Here is a 22,353-nt window from a genome sequence, read left to right as displayed (position 1 = left end):
GAACACACACATTCAGAGCCTTTTATGGGAACCTGAAATTTAATTCTTTAGACTTTAGACTTTAGATTTTATAATAAGCCTCCATTTTCTTTAAGCTTATTATAGATTGTATTGTTTAAGCTCTTCAATTATGTTCTTAATCCTAACATAAAAACCCTATAGAAATGTAGCCTCATTGGGATTTATATCTGAGGACATCATTAGTAAGAAGGACATTTATTTGTTCAAAATCCTTAAACTGGCATGTTAAAGGCCATTACTAGGAGCTGGCTGAAACACAGCCCTCCAAGTCCAGGACAGTGAACTGATATTATAGAAGAACTAAACTCGATGGAAAACATGACCTTTCACCTATGGACTAAAGCAGGGACACATGCACTGCACTGGGATAAATGGTACGACTATAAGAGAAAGGAGGTGTTGTTCAGTCAGCTGGTCTGAAATAAATTTATCAAAAGTTGTGAACTGAAAACAGAGCCCCATCTTCTCGTTTGTGTGTATGTCTATCTGAAAAACTAAAAGTTAATAAAAATAAAATTATAAAATGGGCTTTGATTAAATAAATAATTTATTTGCAACGCAAACAAAGATGCGCGATGCAAGATACTGACTTGTGTGTCCTTTAATAATCGGTTGGTACGTTTTAAGTTGATTACTTATGACAGGGTTTCACTCAAGATAAACCAGACTCATGAGTGCAGTGTGTCAAATGAGCGCTGAAGTTAGATAAAAATTCAATGCGGGACGAAGGAGAACCACAACTCAACCACCTGCGCGTGTTCCTGAGCGCCTGGGTGTCAGTTAACCATCTTGGTGTTTTATCATCTTTGGCTCCCGGGCATTTAAAAACATGGAAATGACGTCACCGCCACCTAATGTCCCACTTGGATTAAAGATGGCGCCCTCTCATGCACTGAGGTGCTGTAAACGGGCTCTAAACTGGGTACCTGTCCTGTTTATAAACCTCGTCGTCGGTTGGTCTTATTACGCTTATGTTGTGGAGCTTTGTGTCTGTAAGTACACTTACTTTTAGAAGTATTCATCGCTGTCGTGGGGCGGATATCTGCTTGTGTTGACAGTTTCAGGGCTGCCAACTTTGATAAGCTAGTTGGAGTGAGATTTAAATTCACCCCCAGGCTGCACACTGTAAACAAGCGTTTCAACCTCGGGACGATATTGCATTATATTTGTTTGTTTCAGATTGTTTAACAATTGGCGTGCATGTTGTTCTTCGTGTCAGGATTTTCTGACACTAATTTAATCAGGCAACTTTTTCAGTAAGATTGGGAGAGGAGAGACTCGATAACTTCATCGTGATAGTTGCAATGCACCGGGTAACATTTGATATCACAGTCAGTTAACTGAAATGAAGGTGCAAACGGAGGCAAAAGATTTCTTTTTCTTATTTAAATATGCGCTATATATAAAAAAATGGCAAACTAATCTCTATAATTCAATAGCTCAGTTAAACATTGGTTTTATGGTTTTTAAAAATGTTGGTAAATTATAAAGGGGTTCGAGTTTATTTATGTTGTTGTTTTTTGTGTTTCTGTATATGCATCCTTAGTTCTTTATCAGATTTTTTTTTTTTTTACTGTTTAAATATGCATTTGTGGCCTGACGTAGATAAATTGTCAATGTTGTTCTCTAATTTAATAGCTTCTTTAAAGCATACACATAGTTTTAATAGATTTAAAAATGTAGGTATATTATAAATAGGTCCAAGTTGATTTCTGTTGTTGTTTTCTATGCTTCTGTAAATGTGCATTCTTATTTCTGACACATTGCAATTATGTATCTCGAATTTACTTCTTCTTCCTCTTCTTCCTCTTCTTCTTCTTCTTCTTCTTTTATCTCAGAAATCTCAGACGAGAAGTTGACATTTTACAAATGACAATGATAGTACTTTTGTTTTTTTCTTTGAATTTGTTATTTAAGCGATTACAAGTTGGTACACAGATCCTGAGCAAGCAAACAGTGTCCTTCAGCAAAACGGCAAAAGTTTGTTTTTCTTTCCCAAAAGTTTAGCTTGGTGTCTTTCACCTTTGTTTGCTGAGTGTTATGAGCAATAATGGATAAACCTTGGTAGCATTAGTACTTTAACCGTAAAGAGGGATGGCTATAATTGAAGCTCATGATGCATTGAAAGTTATTAATTTTCTATGGAAGATGTTATAAAGGACTTCTGTTCAACTCTTTAAGAGCAAACTACTAAACCACCTACACCTAAACATTTGCAATAAACAAACGTTGCTGTGGCTCTTATTTTTTTAATTGAAGTAAGTGCAGCCAAATCAAAGGGACAAATTGTTTCTGATGAAGGGATTAGAAATAACATCACAAGATTTACAACTGAGCACACTCATTCAGCAAGTGATCATCCGAGCTTAAACAAGCAGGTCTGACAGCAATTCATCTTACATGAGAACTGATGGTATGTTTGAACAGACGGATATTGATCAGTTGTGCGTGTCCCGACACGCAACTCCCCTGCACTCACAGAAGGTTTTCTGTCGTGTCAGCCTGGAACTGATGATACCATTATCAGTATGTCGTTGTACTGTAGTTATGTCTGTAACTCAGCGGTCAGGACAGGGACATCCCTGCTGCTTAAACAAAGCTCTCTGTCATGGGTGGGTCACTGCTGTCGGTGCCAGGCGGCTGCCACATGGTGCGAGAAAGGGGTGGTGTGTGTGTGTGTGTGTGTGTGTGTGTGTGGTGGGGGATGTGTAGTCATGCATTCTTAGGATTTTCATTACTGCTCACTAATATATTTTTTCTCTGCCTTATGTAGATACAATCCCAAGTAATGCAGAACGAAGTAAGTGATACGTACAAGTCCTCTCATGTTAATGATTCATAGCAAAGATTATGTCAGAGATATAATGTAACTACAAACTTTTTTCCTTCTCTCAACAGTCAGTTATTTGGTTGTATTTCACATTGTCCTCACCATGTTTATATGGTCCTATTGGAAAACTATCGGGTCCAAACCAGCCAGCCCCTCAAAAGCGGTAAGCCAGGAAAAAAAAAAATTCCCATGAACACTTCATATAATTGTTTATGTGTACACATACATAGAAAACTGTCCTAAAGATGTTATTTGTTGGACTGTGACTGACTCCAGTCGCTTCTCCTCTTGTCAGTTTGCTCTGCCCAGAGCAGAGAAGGAACTGTATGAGAGAGAGGAGCGAGCCGAAACGCAACAAGAGATTCTGAAGAAGGTGGCGAAGAATTTACCCGTGTATACACGCACGGCTGGAGGAGGTGAGGCTTTCACAGCAAGAGCAAAACTAACTGTGGTTTGCTTCCTGTTTAATGCCCTATGGCTACTTTAGCAGACCAGCAGGGAAATCTCTGTTAAAGAAGTTTTCCTCTGCTGGAAAGATAAAACTGGGATGTGTATGGAGTAGAAAGACACAAAAACTTTTAAAATTTGTGCTACATGACCAGAGAAAACAGAGAAAAAGGGCTGTGGCATTCATTTTTGCCCAAGTTGTAGATGACTAACAACTACCAGAGTGCACTGTGCCACACTGGACCAAACAATCCTGCGGGTGGGTGATGCAAGCTTGTGTGTCCAGAACTGGAAAAGAGGGTGAAAGGCAGCTCTCTGATCCACTTCTGTACTCTTTGTGTCTTCGGTGCTGGTTGGCAATAAAAATCAAGGAGGTTAAACAGAGGAGGAGTCATGTCGTCATATTGTTTTATGTCCTTGGGGTACAACACATGAACAGTTGAATCTGATCTAGAGGCTGAGTAGCTGGTGCACTATCATAGAAAAAGGGATGATTCATTTATTTGTATGTATGTAATATACAATATATGTATTTTACGTTATGTAAAATAGTATACAAAGACAACTGGTCAGTATGATTAAGATATTCGTGGAAATATTGAATTTGTCTTTTTGATTCTCCCCCTCGTATTCTTCGCATTCTGTTTCCCACCAAAATGAAGATAAGAGTAAAAATGGACAATAAACAAATTCTTTTTATATGAAAACTTTCCATTGTAAATCGACTGCAATTCATCTAAACGTACCCAAAAACTGGCCGAGAGCCCCCAGAGAGGCTGAAAAGAGCACCTGAGTGGACACTGTTTCTTTATTTCGGCACTGTCTGCTGTAACTCTCTAAAGTCACAGCTCCAGTTACACTGTGCACGTGTCGAACCACAAAGCTCCAATGACCTTGACAAAATCGAGGAAGTACAATCTGCAGTTTTAGCAACAGGCCAAGAATCAGAGACAAGAATCAGCAAAGTCCACTGCAGGTTTTTGCTGAAAAACAAGCAAGGAGACCTGGACTCTGGCAAAATGAAGGGAATTTTACCAAACTTCATTTACACATACTACCTTCATCATGACACAAAGCTAGTTGAAAATAGACAAAGTATCCCTTGAAATAAGTTTTTATTGTTGTCACTATTGCCTCACAGATCAAATTGCGTAAGTGTGTTGCTACATTGTGTCTTCCCTTTTAGATAAAAATGCAACACTATTTATCTTTCTGAGAGGAAGTCCTTTATGACGTCTCCCTGCTAAAGCATGTCAGGCTCGTCGCTGTTGTGTTTAGGGAGCTGCATGTATCAGGAGGATTAACTGGAAACAGGTACACCTTGTTATCTCTAAGGCCACACCTGCCTCCTCTGCTCGTCAACAGTCATGATCTCACCTATACTGTTTCACAGGGACATCAGAAAAGACGCTTCATATTTATATTCAGCCTTTATTAAACTAAAAGAATTAATAAGAGATGGTCAATTTGTGGTTTAGACATTAAAGAGAGCAGGACATGTATAAACAAAGGTGAAGTGAAAGCATTAAAACATCCCTAAGATGCTTATCTTGTTTAAATGTAAGGGTTTTATATGTAAGAGTAATAGTGGTACAGCACTAACTCTGCTCTCATTTTCTTTAAATAGCCATCCGTTATTGTGACCACTGCCAGGTAATCAAACCTGACCGCTGCCATCACTGCTCCACCTGTGAGATGTGAGTGTTTTCTCAGTGTACACACTGTATATTAAGGTTCTCCATTTTCATTTTTATACTGTTTTCCCAGAAGGAGCAGATACTGTATGTTTAAACTTTTCAAACAATTTTAATGTTTACATACATATTGGTTGTTATTTCTGGCTTCAAGTAAACATTAAGTGCAGCTTCTGCTAACAGGAAGTGAGTAGAAAATGCAAATGTGTTGCTGTTGAGAAATAATAAGAATAAATAAAGAAATAAAAGAAAAACAGAATGCATATGTTAGCTGGTTTTAAACCAAACTGTCAACCTTTTGTTTTAGATAAAACATCTTTTTATTTTTGTTTTGAGCACTATTTTTTATGCACTTTCAGTGCTTCTGGGTTTCAGCAAAAGCCACTATATTGTACTTATAGGATGTTTGTTTTCCTCATCTCATTCTTCAAGGTGTGTGTTGAAAATGGATCATCATTGCCCCTGGTAGGCTTTTCTCATTTAATCATACGTTTAACATTTTTTTATTCCATCATGATCACGATGAAGTTTGCGTGTTGCACTGTTGTCAGCAAGTTATCTGTTTTTTTTAAGTGCATGAGATAAGCATCACTTTCCTTTTTTTTCTCTTCAGGGTGAATAACTGTGTTGGATTCTCAAACTACAAGTACTTTGTCTTGTTCCTGGCCTATGCCTCACTTTACTGTGCAGTCATCTGTGCTACAGTCATCCAGTATTTCATCAAATTCTGGACCGTGAGTACAGTAACTTCCTCTTACTTTAATAAAACAAAATTGGCATGCTCTTGCCTGTGAATGCTCGCTGTGGTTTGTCAAAAGTGATAATCAGATCTTTTAAGTCTCATTTTACTCATAAGATTTGCATTTAGTAGCCTTGGGTTAAAAACATTAATCTTCTTTGAAACTTAAGAAAACTAAAACAAAAATAAGTTGCACCTTCTGATGGACAACATTATTAATGATTAAATTGTGCAGTCAGGCTGTGGTAAGCCATGGGATGATTGTAGTGTGAGATATTGACCAATTGGTTTAAAAATGTGTCACTGTGGTGCAGAAGTGAGTCATGTGATCACTTATCAGGAGATCCTCTTCAGCATACTGCTTACCAGGAGACAATGGCCCCTGTCTCTGGTCCGACAGTGAAGGAGTGTATTGTATTATAGCCAAAAATACAGCAATACTGTCCTGTGTGAGAAGTAATGAGGCAACAAAGTAACAATTAAATGTTCCATTTTCCACTTTGCTGCATTTAGTCGTTGGGTCAAGAGTACGTGATACAAGAACAGGAAATATTTTGCAGACAGATAAGACTAACACTTTTGCTTTTTTTGTTCCCTTCTAAAGAAACAGCTGCCTGACACGCATGCCAAATTCCACATCTTGTTTCTGTTTTTCGTGGCTGCCCTGTTCTTTATCAGCATCCTGTCACTTCTCAGCTACCATCTGTGGCTTGTGGGAAAAAACAGGACCACTATAGGTAGCTATAAATTTGTATAATTAATTCCATTTCTGATTATTTCATTTAAAAAATAATCGCTGACTGACTATATTTTTGCATCTGCTCTCAGAGGCTTTTAGGGCTCCTGTCTTCACAAACGGTCCAGACAAAAACGGGTTTTCTCTGGGCTTTAGCCGAAATGCAGCAGAGGTGTTTGGAGACCAAGGAAAGTACTGGTTGTTTCCTGTTTTCTCAAGGTGAGTCTACTCTGACCTGATGTAACTGTAGCTATTGGTTGCCTTAGCATCACAATGATGCAAATTTGTTGCTAGCAACGTGTCTACGCTGTGCTTGAAGGGGGAGTTATTAAGCTTATTTTCAGGTTTATAGCCTACTTGTATTTTGGGTATGCCTGTATCCATAAATCCATCCACCCCATAAGTTCAAGTTGACTTATTCACCTGGCTTTGTCAAAGTCATAAAAAGTCAAAGTCATCTTTATTGTAAATTCTGACAGGTTTGTTAGAGATACAGGAATTGAAATTGCGTTTCTCTCCATGCTCACGGTGCAAATAATAAAAGGAGAAAAAGAGAATAGAAAAACGAAGAGAAAAAAAGCTAAAAATATACTATATGTACATAAATTAAATAATCGGGCAATAGAAAGAAAGAAAATATAAACATGGTGTATAGACATACCTGCATAGAAACATATGTTATGGACATATAGACATATCCACATGTGTAGAGTGTGGTGGGTGCAAAAAGAAAAAGGACAGGTTTTTCTTATGTTTTATGTACAATACAGCAGCATAACACATTATGGCAAGAAAACGCGATTTCTTGGTTAAAATAAGAAAATAACCAATGTGTGCCACAGTGGGACTCAAGTAGCTAATCAGCACCATGGGCAGGACTAAAGCTGTTGTCAAGTGATGAACCAGAACCAAGAGGAATAATAACAACCATGACGAGCGCTTCAGACAGAATAGATGCTGCTGTCGAGGCTGCTCTAAATCAACATGTCTTCTGAATATTGCCCGTCATTGTAGTTTGTTTTACATTTCACCACTCTTAAAACCCAGGCAAAACGGCTATGAAGGCATGACGGCATATCAGTGTGGACTTAAAATGATGTTAGATTCATGTGAATATGTTTTTAGAAGTGATGGCAGTGATTGGCTACTGAATGAATCGACCCTTTCCCTCAAAAATCGCACAACGCCAGACTGCAGACGGACACTTAGTGTAACAAGTTGACACTTCTGTCAATCAGGGAAGTTTGGATTTCTAGTTAACATTTAATGTGCAAAAACTGTTTAACAACTATTTAAACACACTAACACTATTTTCGCCATACTGTCTGCGCTGGAACACCTGCATTCACTCTGAGACACTCTGTTTTAAGCCCTGTACACACTGTGCGTTTTTGGGCTGTCCCGGACGATAGATGACCATCATGCATGAAACGTGGCGATATATTTAGTCGTGGCTCTGAAATGGTGGTCTTATGTCACACAGTGAGAGACGATCAAGTATGGCTGTCGTCATGGTTGTGCGATCAGAGACAGACTGGGATAAAATTCTGACAGTGTCAGAAATTTGGGATGAGAATCTCACTTTATGACTGCTGCTACTATCTATGTCTGGCGTTTACTGTGCGTAGCAGTTTGCATACATCAAACTTGATGTCTCACCCAACTTTATTGAGAACCATGTTGCAGAGTGTAGCTGCACTAATTATAAGATTCCAAAACTCTCACAGTCTTCAGGAGGCTTTAGCCGCCGTCTCTTTAAGACCCCCCTCTATAAAAGCCCGTGCTCTGAGTGGTCAGCATCTCTCGGTCTTCCATATCTCTGCATTTCTGGAGAATGACCGTGACAGATTATAGTGGTATTTTCTGCAGTGAAAAATTACCAATGCAAGCTTCTAAATGAAAATCTTTACAACTGGACATGTTCCAGAATAAATTTGATCTGAAACTGGGAAGAAATTAACAGCAATCAGCAACCAAGATTACATATTTTCCTGATGTTAGCATGTAGCTACATGTAACAGTGTAGTATAATGTAAACACTTGGAGCAGCAGTGTGCCTGGAGCATATGACCATATACAGAAATTTATCATGATCTGATGACCGCATGTCTTCAAAGTACAGAAAAAAACTGGAAACAGTATTCAGAATGGTCTGAGGTTTTTGCTTAAAGGGATTACTTTTATATAAGCTTGCCTCATTATTTGAAACTTTTGACCTGACTTTTAAACTTCATTTCTATCATCAAGTATTGAAGCTATTATACTATAGTATAGTACAGATAACATCCAATGCTAACATGTTTACTAATGCTGTCTTTATCTTTATTTTATCAGTCTGGGGGATGGTCATTCCTTTGTTACCAGATTGGTACACATAGATCCTGAGATGGCAAACAGTGTCCTCCAGCAGAATGGCAAAAGGTTAGTATTGTTTGTTTACGTGTGTTCCCCACAAATATTGAATGTGTTTCCCTTCAGTTTTGTTAGCTGATTGTTAATCTCTAATGCCACTTTAACCACAGCCTTGCTGATGGGGACACCAACCCTTCTGTGCTTGGTAACAATATACAACACACAGTTGATGACAGCAAGGAGAAAATGGGTTTGTTGTTTCTCGCAATTTCATTTTGTTGCATTCTGACTAATATGTGAAGTGTGTAATTAACTTTCCTGCTTAAAAATCGACCCTTTAACAGTTTCTGGAACATATTTTTTGTCCTTGATGTTGTCCTTTCAGATGGAGCCCAGACAGTCTCTGTTACAATGGAGAGTGAGCCGTAGCAGGTATATGAGCATAACGTCAATGTTGTAGTTTTGTAGGTGTGATCCTTTCCCTGTGTTTATTTTTACTTTGTTGGCTGTTGCTGCAGGTTGCAGGCACGTCAGTAAACTATGATGCCTTAAAGCGGGAGCATCAGCGCCTCCACAGGAGCCGTCCTCAACCTTGTTTTGAGTGGACAGTGCAGCCTCAAGCCACATATTCTGTATGTACATTCAATGGACCACATTTCATCCAACGTGCTTTAAACCAGCACCACAACAATACTGCTATCATGTCAACAGGGACTGTACAGTGACCTCGTAGACTGCACCAGTCTGAAGCAAGAGGTGATTCACAGGTTTCGTCTTTGTTTTTAGCCAAAGACATTCAATTAATGTTTTGTAATTATGCATCTGAAAAACTCTGGGACTGCTTTTTCCCCCTTGTATGTCCGCAGTGTCTGTGTTTAGCTACATGGATTAATCACATTATACATTCCTAATAGAGAATCATCTGTTATCAGTATTAATCAAGAATTAATAACTAAGATAAAGCAGCAGGAGCCACTAAAGCAAGATGTGTATAAGTCACAAAATGGTGAGACATTTCAACACTGTCAACAGTGTAAAAATGATCAAGCACAGTGCAATTATTCAGACTGGTATTCAGTATCTGCTGGTCTAATTTAGCTCACAGTTTACATGACTGAAAATATTTCAAGGTCTTTCTGTTTACACTTTTTACACACATATTTATGTTTTTACATTTCAGATTTTCTTATTATGATCACACACAGAGGTGATGAAAGCTTAAAATGTGAGGACCAAATCTAGTTCACCTTGAGTTATAATAATTTAATTTAATCTAATTTAATTTCAAATAAAGCGTAACCAATAGATCAGTGTAATTTTCTATTAGATTATAGTTTTGTTGCACTGTAAGTTTTTAAAGATTTTTTTTGTTTTCAAGCTTTTATAAATTAATTGCATCGTCGTTATTGTCAATTGATTTTATGGATTTTTTTGTTTTTATTTATATAAATTATTAATTTTTTTTATATGCACATTGTCCTCTACCCAGGAATATTATCACTTTTATAAGTCAGTCTTGAGTGTTTAAAGGGTAACCGGTATTTTTCAACCCGCATCCTATTCACCCGGTTAGATGTGAAAATATGTCAGCTGTATGCGCCGTTTCCCCCGCTGCTTCTCTAATGTTCAACCTACCTCTTGCTCTTCTCCTGTTATTTTCACATCTAACTAGGCGAATTGTGGGTTTATGAACAGTGGAACAGTGGAAAGACGAACCAAAACGGTATTTCTATCAACTTTAGAAAATATTACTATTAATTCAAATGGAGTCTGGTAGGTTCGGCGACAGCAATTTCAGGGCTGATTCTAGTAAAACAAAAAGGATGACTCTAACTAAAAAGTCTATCTCTGTAGGCATCCTTTCCATAATTTTGTTAGAAACTTAAAATAACAATCTGAGCCTGTCAGTGGAAAAAACAAGCACTTTTAGAGGATGTAAAGTGAAGATGCATATGTCCAGAGTGAATACCCAGCAGCTGGTTTCGTGGCTGCCAGTTGCAGACCGCTCCCTTATTACTGGACCAATTTCAAAAACTGTTGTTCCCATTTGTCACTTAGACACAGAAATGTGGGAAAATAAGTTGAAGATACCAGTTACCTTTTAATGCCAGTGAATAAACATGTCTTAATTGCTTTTTTAGTTTAATGATTTATTTGAGAGTTGGAAAGCAAGAGCACAAAATGAAACCGCAAAAACAGTTAAAAATCACTGTCAGATGTCAGGTATGTTTGATCCACTTTGTCCTTGATCCTCAACCAGGATAGATAAGGTAGACTTTATATACGGGTAATGAAAAAGAGGGTTAGCGTCATGCATCATGAAATCTGTCTGTGCTTCTGGCAGCTGCTTCATTGTATTACATTAATTGTAGTGTATTTGATGCATAGCAGTGTGGGGTTTTCCTGAATGATCAACAGACAATAGCGTGTATATATTGCTGAGTGAGTGCCAGCCCATGTGCAGGTGCTCACACTATCTCACAGTAGTTTAATAACTAACTTCACAGACTGATTTCTGCTTAGTGCACCACCCAGTAGCTACTGTTTCATTGAGACTAAATGATTCACGCAGGTTGACCCTCATTGTTGTGTAGAAATAAATGTCATGTAAGAAACTATAGGGTGTGATTTTTCTTATTTCAAACTAGTAAGAAATTAGACGAATTTAGAATTTACTGTCAAATAATTGCAGAGTTTGACTGTGACTCTCCCTGATTACAGTCAGCCCTCTGCAGATGGTTGTCATAACCAGCTTAAACTACATTTATGTCAAGATGTGTTTAAAATAACTTGCCTTTTTGTATTGCTAATTTTGTAGTAATGAAAAAGCTTTGAGTTGTCAAATGAGTAGAAAAGCGTTATATAATTGCAAGTCCATTTACCACCGCTGTGTCCAAGTAATGTCTAATAGAGCTGTTAACATGGCTGTAGACCCTTAATTCCTCTTAATTTTGAAGGTCACTAGAGCCTCAGTCTGTTTGGCCAACAATGATATATGCTGTGGTAACAATAATCCAGTGGTGGATTTTCTAAAAAGAAAAAAGACACTAAATGAGAAACACGTGTAACCATACTTATGAAGACATGATGACACAGATAGTTATAGCATGAGAACGCACATTAAAGTCAGACAGTGCTGACATGTTCAGGCAGGCGTTTGTCACTTATTTACTTTTTTCCGACACGGGATAATACTGCGTGGGGAACAAGATTGGCCGGCTCACCGAGAAAAGGTGAATAACCTCAGTGCCGTTCACCTCACAATAACAGTGCAACAGTTGTGAAGGTGTAAGAGTCTCAGATTTACTTTGGAGCGAGTAAATCCTTTGAACCTATTACAGTGTCATGAAAGATTGTCCTAGGTTTCCTAATTATCAATCTCATTTTATTTTAAATTTGTATCAATTTATTCAGTGTCCCACTAGTGTCATTTTGCCTTCTCTGGAGAAGGCAAAATAACACTAGTGGGACACTTGTTGATATAAACAGGTTTCCATTTTCCTTTTGTTTGAACCTGAATATAACATTCTTATGTCCCACCACCCATGCATATTTTCTGACAATATCAACCTCAGCCTGCATAAAGCCCCAAATACCCTATTTGTTTTAGTAATAACTCTGCATAATTCAGTAGTCACACTCTGAAGATTTGGGTGTAGAAATGCTGTATGTGTACTTAAGGCGCTGAAACTGAATAATAAAACATGCACATTCCTCATATTTGAAGGAAATTCCTTTATCTTTTTATATCCTTGTATATCTAAGTAGAAAGCAACACACCTTGTCAAAGTTCATCTGGCCCTTCACCGTCACTATGTTGTGTCACCACCTCTGAACTTTGTGTTTTTTTAATTACTGTGACTTAAGTCTGTGAATGAATATCACCTGCTGAGGTGTTCTCATTAACTTTTAAGCTGTCATCTCAACTTCACTCCTTAGAAGTCACCTTAAGGGTAAAGTACACTCGCTGTTAAATCTGCTACCAGAATCCACCGGCAGACACTCTGATGTGAAGGGAGATTATTGAAGCAGACCCTGATATTTTACTGCCGATCCGGTCTCACTGAAGTCATTTCAACAAGGAGAAAAGTCTAATTTGTCTAGGCGATCTCTTCTTAGTGAATTTCTCAGCAGGAATTTCTGGACACCATGGAGGAAGCCCTCAACAGCACCATCGATCCAGCTTGTTTACAGGAGCCCCCGCTGGCTATCGACGTGATAAAACGTAAGTGACCTACATGTCCACACTCTGCTCGCTGATAATGTTTCATTATCAACCAGTCTGAGCTAATTTGATTACAGTGCACTCAGCTGTGTCACACACGCCACTGTGTGTGTCTATAAGTATTTAATGCACCATCTGATATTGATTTCCAGCTGTGACAGCCGGGCTGGTATTGCTTTCAGCTTATGAGTGTGTGTGTGTGTGTGTGTCATCATGGAGGCACCTGTTGTGGCGGGAATTACCACAGGAGCAGTTATGGTTGCCAGGTGTTTTTTTGTCTTTCTGTATGTGGACAGATTACTAGTGTATTGTGCTTTTCATACTAGCACAGTCTTGAAATTACATGGATTTTAGTTTTACCCAGGACACATACAGGAGTCTCCTGGATGAAAGTCTGGACTTTGTTTGACCTATCAACTTCTCCTTTTGCATGCCCTATTCAGACTTTTTCGCTCTTTATTCAATGGCAGATGCTCAGTGCATCAAAAATACGTCACCTGGGAGTACCCAGTAGCTCACATGGTAGAGCAGGCACCCTATGTTACAAAGGCTAAGTCCTCGCTGCAGCAGCCATGGGTTCAACTCCAGCCTGTGTGGCTTTGCTGCATTTCATCCCCTCTCTATCCTTTTGACATTTAATCTGTAAATAAAGGCAAAAAGGCAAAAAAAAAAAAAAAATCTTAAAATACAAAACAACCCACCACCACCATTTATGCCCTGATCCATATTCTCTTTATCATGACTAGTGTGGTGTATCTCTACTTTCTTTTTTTTGTCTCTGTTTCAAAAATCCAATGTCCCACACATCTTTAAAACAAGCAAAATCAGTTTTGTGCTGTTTGCATGTGATTTTTAAGTGTTTCATACTGTACGAAGCCTATAGTTCATGTTCTGTATTATGAAATAATCCAATCCTCTCTCTCTCTCCCTCTCTGTTTTATGTCAGAGCTAGATACATCTGGATGGTGCCTGCACTCCATGCTCACCCTCATGTCCTGCATCTCCCTGCTGTTGTACCTGGAGCAGTGTGTCTATATTTATAAGAACCTGCCCTACCCCAAGAAGACAACCCTAATATGGATAAATGGTGCAGCACCAGTAAGCATGATGTTATAATATAACAATAACAAATTTAAAACCACTTTATTTGTGAAGTGAGTGTTATGAGCTTGGGTACAAGACCCTTTGAATACAACATGAAATCTCAATGTATGCACATTCTTGTATTTCTCTCTTTCAGGTCATTTCTGTCATGTCTTGTTTTGGGATGTGGATCCCGAGGGCAGTCATGTTCACAGACATGACATCAAACTGGTGAGTTTTCTCTAAACTCCAGCTAAATTAGTGGTAAGAACAAAGTATTTTCTCACGTAGCAGTCAAAAGGCTGAAATATGATTTTGAAATGGATATGAATCTGTATTTTCAGAAGTTCTCTCCTATCTGCACATGCTTCATTTCCTTCCTTTAAAGTGGAAACAAACAACATTTTTAGGTTGTGCAATGGTCAGTTATGACTTTAACCTTTAATTTGCTGATGGTCAGAATATCCTTATATGCCAGGGAATTGCACCGGAGATTGAAAAGTGTGCCAAGTGGATCAATTAGGCATGATGACTTACAGGACAAATGATCTCTTGTACAGATTAACGAAAGGACACAAAAACCATCTCCAACCAGCATGTACTCAACTTCAATAAAACACAGGAAATCTTTATAGGCTGTTGCCGCCTCCAGTGATGCATTTTATGTGCTTTGTGATTTATGGGATTTATGTCTACTACAGCACGTTTAACAGCTGGGTCAAAATCCATTAACAAGGGATTTTAGTGATTTGTTCTCAAATGCCAAGATAAGGCGGGTTTTTATTTTAGAAATAAAGAAATAAAGAAATAAAAAAAAAAAAAAAATTGTCGTATGGCTCCCTTGATGAAAAAACATAAATGTAGCACCTCTTATAGTGAAACCAAAGCTCAGTGGTTCAGAGTGATTTTTGGGAATTATTCCATACCTGCTGTCTATAAATAGGCCTGAATCCCTTCTTTTTCTTCTCAAGTTATTTTGCAGTTGTGGTGTACAAAGTCTTGGTTCTGTTGGTCGAGGAGTTTGGGGGCAGCACTGCTTTTCTGAAGCGGTTTTCTGGTAAACCCTTTATGATCCGCACAGGACCCTGCTGCTGCTGCTGCATCTGTTTACCCCGTGTGCCCATGTCACGGTATTTACCTGTTTATACAGTCTGTGTGTTACTGTTCTGAGTCTACTGTTCATACATTGAGGTTTTTATGGTAATATGTGCAGTCAGTTATTAAATATAAATAAGAGCAGGATTATTGTCTTCTAATTTTGTACATTTCTAATGTGGATCTCTTTCTGGGATCATTCAGGCGAATGTTATTCATCCTGAAGATAGGTGCTCTTCAGTATGCAATCCTAAAGACGGTGCTCTCTGTTCTCTCCATAATATTGTGGACAAATGGCAACTTCGATCCCGCTGATGTAAGTATTTGAAATGCTTGTGTACATATCTGATTGACAAAATTAAATTTATATACCTTTGCTTCTTTTTCAGCTAGAGATCACTGGTACAGCCATTTGGATTGGCCCATTCATCGGTGTTCTCACTCTCACCTCACTTTGGCCTGTTGCCATCATCTTCATGAACACTAACAGCTTTTTACGCAGCCTCAAAATTGTACCCAAGTATGCCATGTACCAGGTGAGTCATCAGCACAGCCAATACAATATATGTATGTCACAGTATCAGCTGCATTTTTTTTCTCTCTTTTCTCAAGTTTCTTACAATGGCAGATTAAAAAAGAAAGCAAAAAAAGTCTGGTGAAAAAAGCTTGTGTGTTAAGTGTTCAGGGAAGCAAGCACTACAAATAACCACTGGTGACATGGAATTATAATAGAATACTTCATCCACAAAATGATAAAATATTTATCAGTAACTCATGCCATGTTACCTTGAATTTGTGAAAAAATATTTGTGTTTTTTGCACGCCTCCACGGTGAGTGAAGGATCCAAAAACAAAGAAAATTCTTAATACCCGTACATTCCATTGAGCAGAGTTCATGCGCACAGGCTTGTGGAGGCACACTGCTCATCGATGTGAGACTGTTTATATGAAGGTGTTTTAAATAGTAACGTTTTAGTTAACAGATTTGTTTGTGAAGTACAAGCAAACGACTGGATAAATGAGACTTTGATTATACTGCATGAGTTGTGTGAGTGTGTAAATGATTGTTTTGACATACTGAAATCTTCATCATGGTAGCATGGGAGAAAAGCTAAGTATTCATCACAAATTTGATTGAACACAGGTTAAGAAATTGATTAACAAATGATTAGTTTGTGGGTGAAGTATTCCTATAAAGGTCCAGTGTGTAGGATTTAGTGGGATATATTAGCAGAAATAATATAATATAATGTGTTTTAATATGTAATATAATGTAATGCAATACAATACAATATATAATTAAAGCTGCAAGCAGCGATGAAGGGGCCCTCAAACCACCGCATATGTTGGGGTACTGGTGAAATCCAGCTAAATCTATCTATCTAGCCATTCATTTCTGTGAAAGTCAGACAATGCATGCAGAGAGTTTGGACCCTGGAATGAAATATTTCACATGATGTAGATTTATGTGCCCTCCAGCGCCCACTAGATGGCACTGGAGGGCACATAAATTCCACATCTTGGTGTACATCATTTGTAGACCAAACCATGAAAATTTCATGTAAATTAATTAATTAATTAATTATCATTTTAAACAAAAAAACTATTTGGAATGTTGAGTTTTAACCTTATCCAGGGCAGGTAAGTTTTACAGGCTGCTTCCCAGAGAAGAGTCTGAAGCACAACTTAAAACAGTTGAAATGTCAGAAGGTTTAGCTCAGTTGGTTGGAGGGCTTGCCTGCAGACTATGAGATCATTAGTTCGAACCTCACCCAGTACAGGACAGGTGAATTCAGTTGTCCAAAGCAAAGAGCCATATTCAAGGTAAAGCACAGTTGAAGTGTCAAGTGGCTTGGTCTGTTATATAAACTTACTCATAAACCATGAGAATGCAAGTTTATGTTCAACAGAATGTCAAAATCATGCATAATGTCAGGAGGTTTGGCTCAGTGGGTAAATTTTGTAAGTTTTTGACTGCAAATAGGTTAGCTCAGTATTTCTAGTGATGTCTTGACATGATAGACACGTGTACCAGATTTCATACATGCAGGTGAAACGCAGTGAGAGGGCTACCTTGTTGAAATATTGTAGGGGGTGCCACTGAGGCATGTTAGCACACAGACAGAAAATTAGCATATGGACCTACTCAGGGCTGGACTGTTGTCCACTATGCCAAGTTTGGAGGACATACAAGCATGTGCAGTAAAGTTATAATATATTCCCCCCCTCCGCAGCGAAACATTGGCGTTCAATGCTAAGCCACTGACAAGTGGTAAAGGTTTTGCACGGACCTTTGATAACTTTCAATCAGGAAGGTCTTAAGATCATATAGATAGAATTTCAACTGGATGCGATTCATTGTGTAGGACAAGTTTGTGAAAGTATAAAAATATTTTTTTTTTCCTCTTGCCACAAGGTGGTGCTATTATGACTAGTGAATATTGTCATACAGATATGTTCAGGGCAGGACCCTTAAAAGCCCTGAAAAATATTGATATTTACAGTGCAATGTTAACTGCATGTACACTGTGTGTACACTGTGTAACTGATGAGTGTTAATTCTCTCTTTAGCTCGTACTTGTACTGAGTCAGCTGCAGACATCAATCATTAACATCCTGGCCTTGGATGGAACCATCGCCTGCTCCCCTCCCTTTTCTTCCCAAGCTCGTGCCTCCAGTAAGAAACATCTCTGAATGTCCGCTGCTCACATATTACTTAGGTAAAATTATGCATCTGAAACCCTGATTTGTTCTCTCTGTCTCTCTCTTCCTGTCCTGCAGTGCTAAGTCAGCAGATGATGATCATGGAGATGTTCATTATCACGCTGGTCACTCGGAATTTCTACCGTCGAACATATGACCCACTTCCCTCTGAGGCACATGACAACGACCAGAACGCTAAAGCCACCCTGCAGGCTGCTCTCGTGGAGCATGACGTCTAAAAAAGGAGACAGTGATGGAAGAATGGGAGCCAACACTGCAAATGTTTGATGAAAGGTTTTCATTTTATAAACATTTTACCTCATTCTGTCACTGGAATTTAAGGGGAGAAAACAGCACTGCTATGGTGACTTTCATCCCTATTTTCTTCTGACTTTTCCCATACACGGCACTTACTGACATTCATTTATATTCTGTACTTGACAAAACTGAAAGGGCTGGTTTGCTGAATTACTTTGTTCAGTGTGAGAAGTAGTCACTTTAAAAAAGTATCCAAAGTGAGGTGTGTGGGTTATCCACAGTGACCAGGACATTGGTTATGAGAAGAGATGCTGGCTGGTCAATTGTTTATGTGTTTTCAATGTTTTGAGCACCCAAATTGTATTTTATACACCTTGATTGTACTGGATTGGAGGCAGAAATGGATATCTTAAAACCTGAAAAACAAGCCAATACTGTTTGATAAATTGTAGGTAGAGAATAGGGAGGATTTCTTTTCTTACTTTTTTTTTGATTTATGTGAACTTACCCTTTAACCCTTTAACACCTTGATCAGCATCAATTTTCTTATGCTGCATTCAGACACCTTTCATGAGCATTTAAAGTTCTGAAACCTGAGAAAATGTGTTGAATTTCTTTTGGAAAAAAATGGAAAAAAACATGATGAGCAACTTGGCAAGAAATGTACTACAAACTGCACAAAACTGTAAAACGTGATAGTTAACTGGAGACAATCAAAAGATATTATCAATAAATGGGGGGGAAAATGTCCTGAAAACAATATTTATAATTCTCAGATTGAATGGATAGATAGATAGATCTAAATGTTTCTATGTAACTAAAACAGTAGATATATAATATGTGTTTAAAATATATTTCTGTAATGTATTTATTCATTTAATTATCTATTATTTTGCTTTGGCAACAATGTAACAAAAACATTCATGCCAGTAAAGCTGATTTGAATTTGAATTACATAGATAGATAGATAGATAGACAGACAGATAGATAGATAGATGGATAGATTTCTTTAAGTCATTTTTTTGTTTTGAATTTCTCTTTTTTGTTGCTAATTTTCAGGTTATTTTCTTTAAACTTTTTTCTTTAAACACTTAACTTTTCTACTAATTACTGACCTTTTACTAATTACTACTTTTTTTGGTCCATTTCTTGTTAAGTTGCTTGTCGCCCTCTTCAAATGTGTTTGAAAGAAACCAAAGGGTTAAAGGAATAACTTGACATTTTATGATGTGCTTATTCTGTTTGGTTGACACCAATCTCGGGTCTGTACAGAAAATATGAAGCTACTACCAGTGAGCTTAGCTTGGCATAGAGACGGGACAGAGAAAACAGTTCGTCTGTCTCTGTAACTGGCATCTGGAGGAGAGAAGCAGTGCCTTTTTTTTACATAATACTGAATGCTGAAAAGTGTGACAACATACTTTACAGTGTATTTATACGTGTCATACTGAAATAAATCACAGAGAGGACGAAAGGCTGAAAATTGGGAAAGTGGTCTTTTGGGGTTGGATTATGTTTGTTTATGAATATTTGTTTGAATAAGAGCATTATCTTTACATTTTCCTCAACAACAGTAAATAAAAACACCTATTTATTTGTGTTAATGAGTGTCAATGTGCATCTAATGTGTTTTTGTACTCAGGTAATGCTTAAACAGTACTTATTTGGTTACAAATATACTCATTACAGTGCCCACGTTGCACTATAGTCCTACTGCGAATCTAAGCACTGTTGTTCACTGAGCAGCGTGCATAGGGAAGTCTTTGTAACATTTTAACTTAAATTCAATATAAGCTTTCAGTCTCATGACAGTCCATCTCTTCTGCAATAATTTATTCCCCTGTGAAGAGACAAATAACGAAAGAAACATTTTATTAGGAAACTTGATTCTAAGTCTTTGTCCTCCACAACTGTGTACCAGTATGACTCTACCATTAAGTCTCCTACTGTTTTTTCTCAACACTGCCCACAAAAACAGCCAGATTTGTTCAAAGATTGCTGACCCACTTACTTAGACTTATTTGGAACAGGGAATACATGCGGATGAGACAGCAGCTTTATTTTCAGACTCAGTGTGTGCACTTAACAGCCATCTGCAGCCAAATTGTGCCACATGTTGTTTCGTCATCTAACACTAGAGGCTGTGCTTTTCCATCCCAAAGCATGTCATCTCTCCTTACCTCACAATAATTAATTAGGGGTTCAAGCAGCATCACATGCAGCTGGAGCCCTAAGCTTTTTCCTCACACTTTTCTTATTTCTTCTTCTTCTCATTTAGACCTCAAAACAGCATAAAATAGTGTGCCAAGACACGCCATAGCATAGAAAATTAGAAAAATGGTTAAAAACACTATCAGAATGGATGTTGAAAAACTGACTCAAAAAGCAAGGCTATAGTAAGGCAAAAATGTCAAAATATGACATGTCCAAAAAACAGCTGAACACAACTCAAAACAGAATAAAATAGCATACCAAGACATGCCATAGCATAGAATGTTGCAAAAACAGCCAAAAACACCATAAGAATGCATGTTGAAAAAATTACCCAAAAAGCAAGGCTATAGTAAGGCAAAATTGTCAAAATATGACTTGTCCCAAAAACAGCTGAAAGCACCTCAAAACAGCATAAAATAGCGTGCCAAGACATGCTATAACAAAGAAAGTTGCAAAAACGGTTAAAACACCATCAGAATGCATGTTGAAAAAGTGACCCAAAAAGCAAGGCTATAGTAAGGTAAAATCGTCACAATATGACATGTCTCAAAAACAGCTGAAAAGACCTCAAAACAGCATAAAATAGCGTGCCAAGACACGCCATCGCATAGAAAATTAGAAAAACGGTTCCAAAAACACCATAAGAATGCATGTTGAAAAAATGACCCAAAAAGCAAGGCTATAGTAAGGCAAAAATGTCAAAATATGACTTGTCCCAAAAACAGCTGAAAGCACCTCAAAACAGCATAATATAGCGTGCCAAGACATGCTATAACAAAGAAAGTTGCAAAAACGGTTAAAAACCCCATAATAATGCATACTGAAAAAGTGACTCAAAAAGCAAGGCTATAGTAAGGCAAAATTGTCAAAATATGACTTGTCCAAAAACAGCTGAAAACTCCTCAAAACAGCATAAAATAGCGTGCCAAGACACGCCATAGCATAGAAAATTACAAAAACGGCCAAAAACACTATCAGAATGCATGTTGAAAAAGTGGCCCAAAAAGCAAGGCCATAGTAAGGCAAAAATGTCAAAACATGATATGACATGACATCCAAAAATGGTTGAAAAGACCTCAAAACAGCATAAAATAGTGTGCCAAGATACGACATAGCATAGAATGATGCAAAAACAGCCAAAAACACCATAATAATGCATGTTGAAAAAATTGACCCAAAAGGCAAGGCAAAAATGTCAAAATATGACATACCTCAAAAAACAGCTGAAAACACCTCAAAACAGCATAAAATAGCGTGCCAAGACATGCCATAGCATACAAAGTTTCAAAAACAGTAAAAAACGGCATAATATTGCATGTTGAAAAAATGAGCGAAAAAGCAAGGCTATAGTAAGGCAAAAATGTTAAAATATGACATGTCCCAAAAAACGCTGAAAACACCTCAAAACAGCATTAAATACAATGCCAAGACATGCCATAGCATAGAAAGTTTGAAAAACCGTCAAAAACACTATCAAGAGGCATGCTGAAAAAATCACCCAAAAGGCAAGGCTATAGTAAGGCAAAAAATGTCAAAATGTGACATGTCCCAAAAACAGCTGAAAACACCTAAAAACAGCATAGAATAATTTGCCAAGACATGCCATAGCAAAGAAAAGTTGCAAAAACAGCCATAAACACCATCATAATGCATGTTGAAAAAAATCACCCAAAAAGCAAGGCTATAGTAAGGCAAAAATATCTAAATACGACATGTCCCAAAAGCAGCTGAAAATACTTCAAAACAGCATAAAATAGCATGCCAAGACATGCCATTCCATACAAAGTTTCAAAAACAGTCAAAAACGGCATAATATTGCATGTTGAAAAAATGAGCGAAAAAGCAAGGCTATAGTAAAGCAAAAATGTTAAAATATGACATGTCCCAAAAAACGCTGAAAACACCTCAAAACAGCATAAAATACAGTGCCAAGACATGTCAAAGCAAAGACTATTG

General features: G+C 37.8%; 2 protein-coding genes across 2 annotated transcripts; both read left to right on the top strand.

Annotated features, from left to right (window-relative positions):
* Window positions 1–859: 859 nt before the first annotated feature.
* On the top strand, window positions 860–11,434 carry LOC121952871 (palmitoyltransferase ZDHHC20-A-like). Its single transcript, XM_042499728.1, has 13 exons — window positions 860–1,013; window positions 2,795–2,821; window positions 2,920–3,014; window positions 3,147–3,267; window positions 4,926–4,995; window positions 5,425–5,457; window positions 5,606–5,726; window positions 6,336–6,468; window positions 6,560–6,686; window positions 8,802–8,888; window positions 8,990–9,069; window positions 9,205–9,251; window positions 9,338–11,434. The coding sequence occupies exons 1-12, from the start codon at window positions 896–898 to the stop codon at window positions 9,246–9,248; spliced, it is 1,056 nt and encodes a 351-aa protein (XP_042355662.1). The 5' UTR covers window positions 860–895; the 3' UTR covers window positions 9,249–9,251; window positions 9,338–11,434.
* Window positions 11,435–12,121: 687 nt separating this feature from the next.
* On the top strand, window positions 12,122–18,645 carry LOC121952864 (organic solute transporter subunit alpha-like). Its single transcript, XM_042499720.1, has 8 exons — window positions 12,122–13,044; window positions 13,991–14,142; window positions 14,285–14,358; window positions 15,099–15,257; window positions 15,427–15,538; window positions 15,612–15,758; window positions 17,794–17,899; window positions 18,004–18,645. The coding sequence occupies exons 1-8, from the start codon at window positions 12,969–12,971 to the stop codon at window positions 18,162–18,164; spliced, it is 987 nt and encodes a 328-aa protein (XP_042355654.1). The 5' UTR covers window positions 12,122–12,968; the 3' UTR covers window positions 18,165–18,645.
* The last annotated feature ends 3,708 nt before the right edge of the window (window positions 18,646–22,353 follow it).

Source organism: Plectropomus leopardus, chromosome 13, assembly GCF_008729295.1.
Source record: "Plectropomus leopardus isolate mb chromosome 13, YSFRI_Pleo_2.0, whole genome shotgun sequence".
Taxonomy (NCBI): domain Eukaryota; kingdom Metazoa; phylum Chordata; class Actinopteri; order Perciformes; family Serranidae; genus Plectropomus; species Plectropomus leopardus.
Note: the sequence above shows the minus strand (reverse complement) of the source record. Positions and strands in the feature narration are given on the sequence as shown.

Excerpts from the sequence above, each read along its gene's own strand:
- LOC121952864 (XM_042499720.1), top strand. The coding sequence starts at position 12,969 with ATGGAGGAAGCCCTCAACAGCACCATCGATCCAGCTTGTTTACAGGAG. Across the intron at positions 13,045-13,990 it reads GGCTATCGACGTGATAAAAC|AGCTAGATACATCTGGATGG; the intron begins GTAAGTGACCTA and ends GTTTTATGTCAG. Across the intron at positions 15,539-15,611 it reads GCAACTTCGATCCCGCTGAT|CTAGAGATCACTGGTACAGC; the intron begins GTAAGTATTTGA and ends CTTCTTTTTCAG.
- LOC121952871 (XM_042499728.1), top strand. The coding sequence starts at position 896 with ATGGCGCCCTCTCATGCACTGAGGTGCTGTAAACGGGCTCTAAACTGG. Across the intron at positions 4,996-5,424 it reads CACTGCTCCACCTGTGAGAT|GTGTGTGTTGAAAATGGATC; the intron begins GTGAGTGTTTTC and ends TCATTCTTCAAG. Across the intron at positions 5,458-5,605 it reads ATGGATCATCATTGCCCCTG|GGTGAATAACTGTGTTGGAT; the intron begins GTAGGCTTTTCT and ends TTTTCTCTTCAG.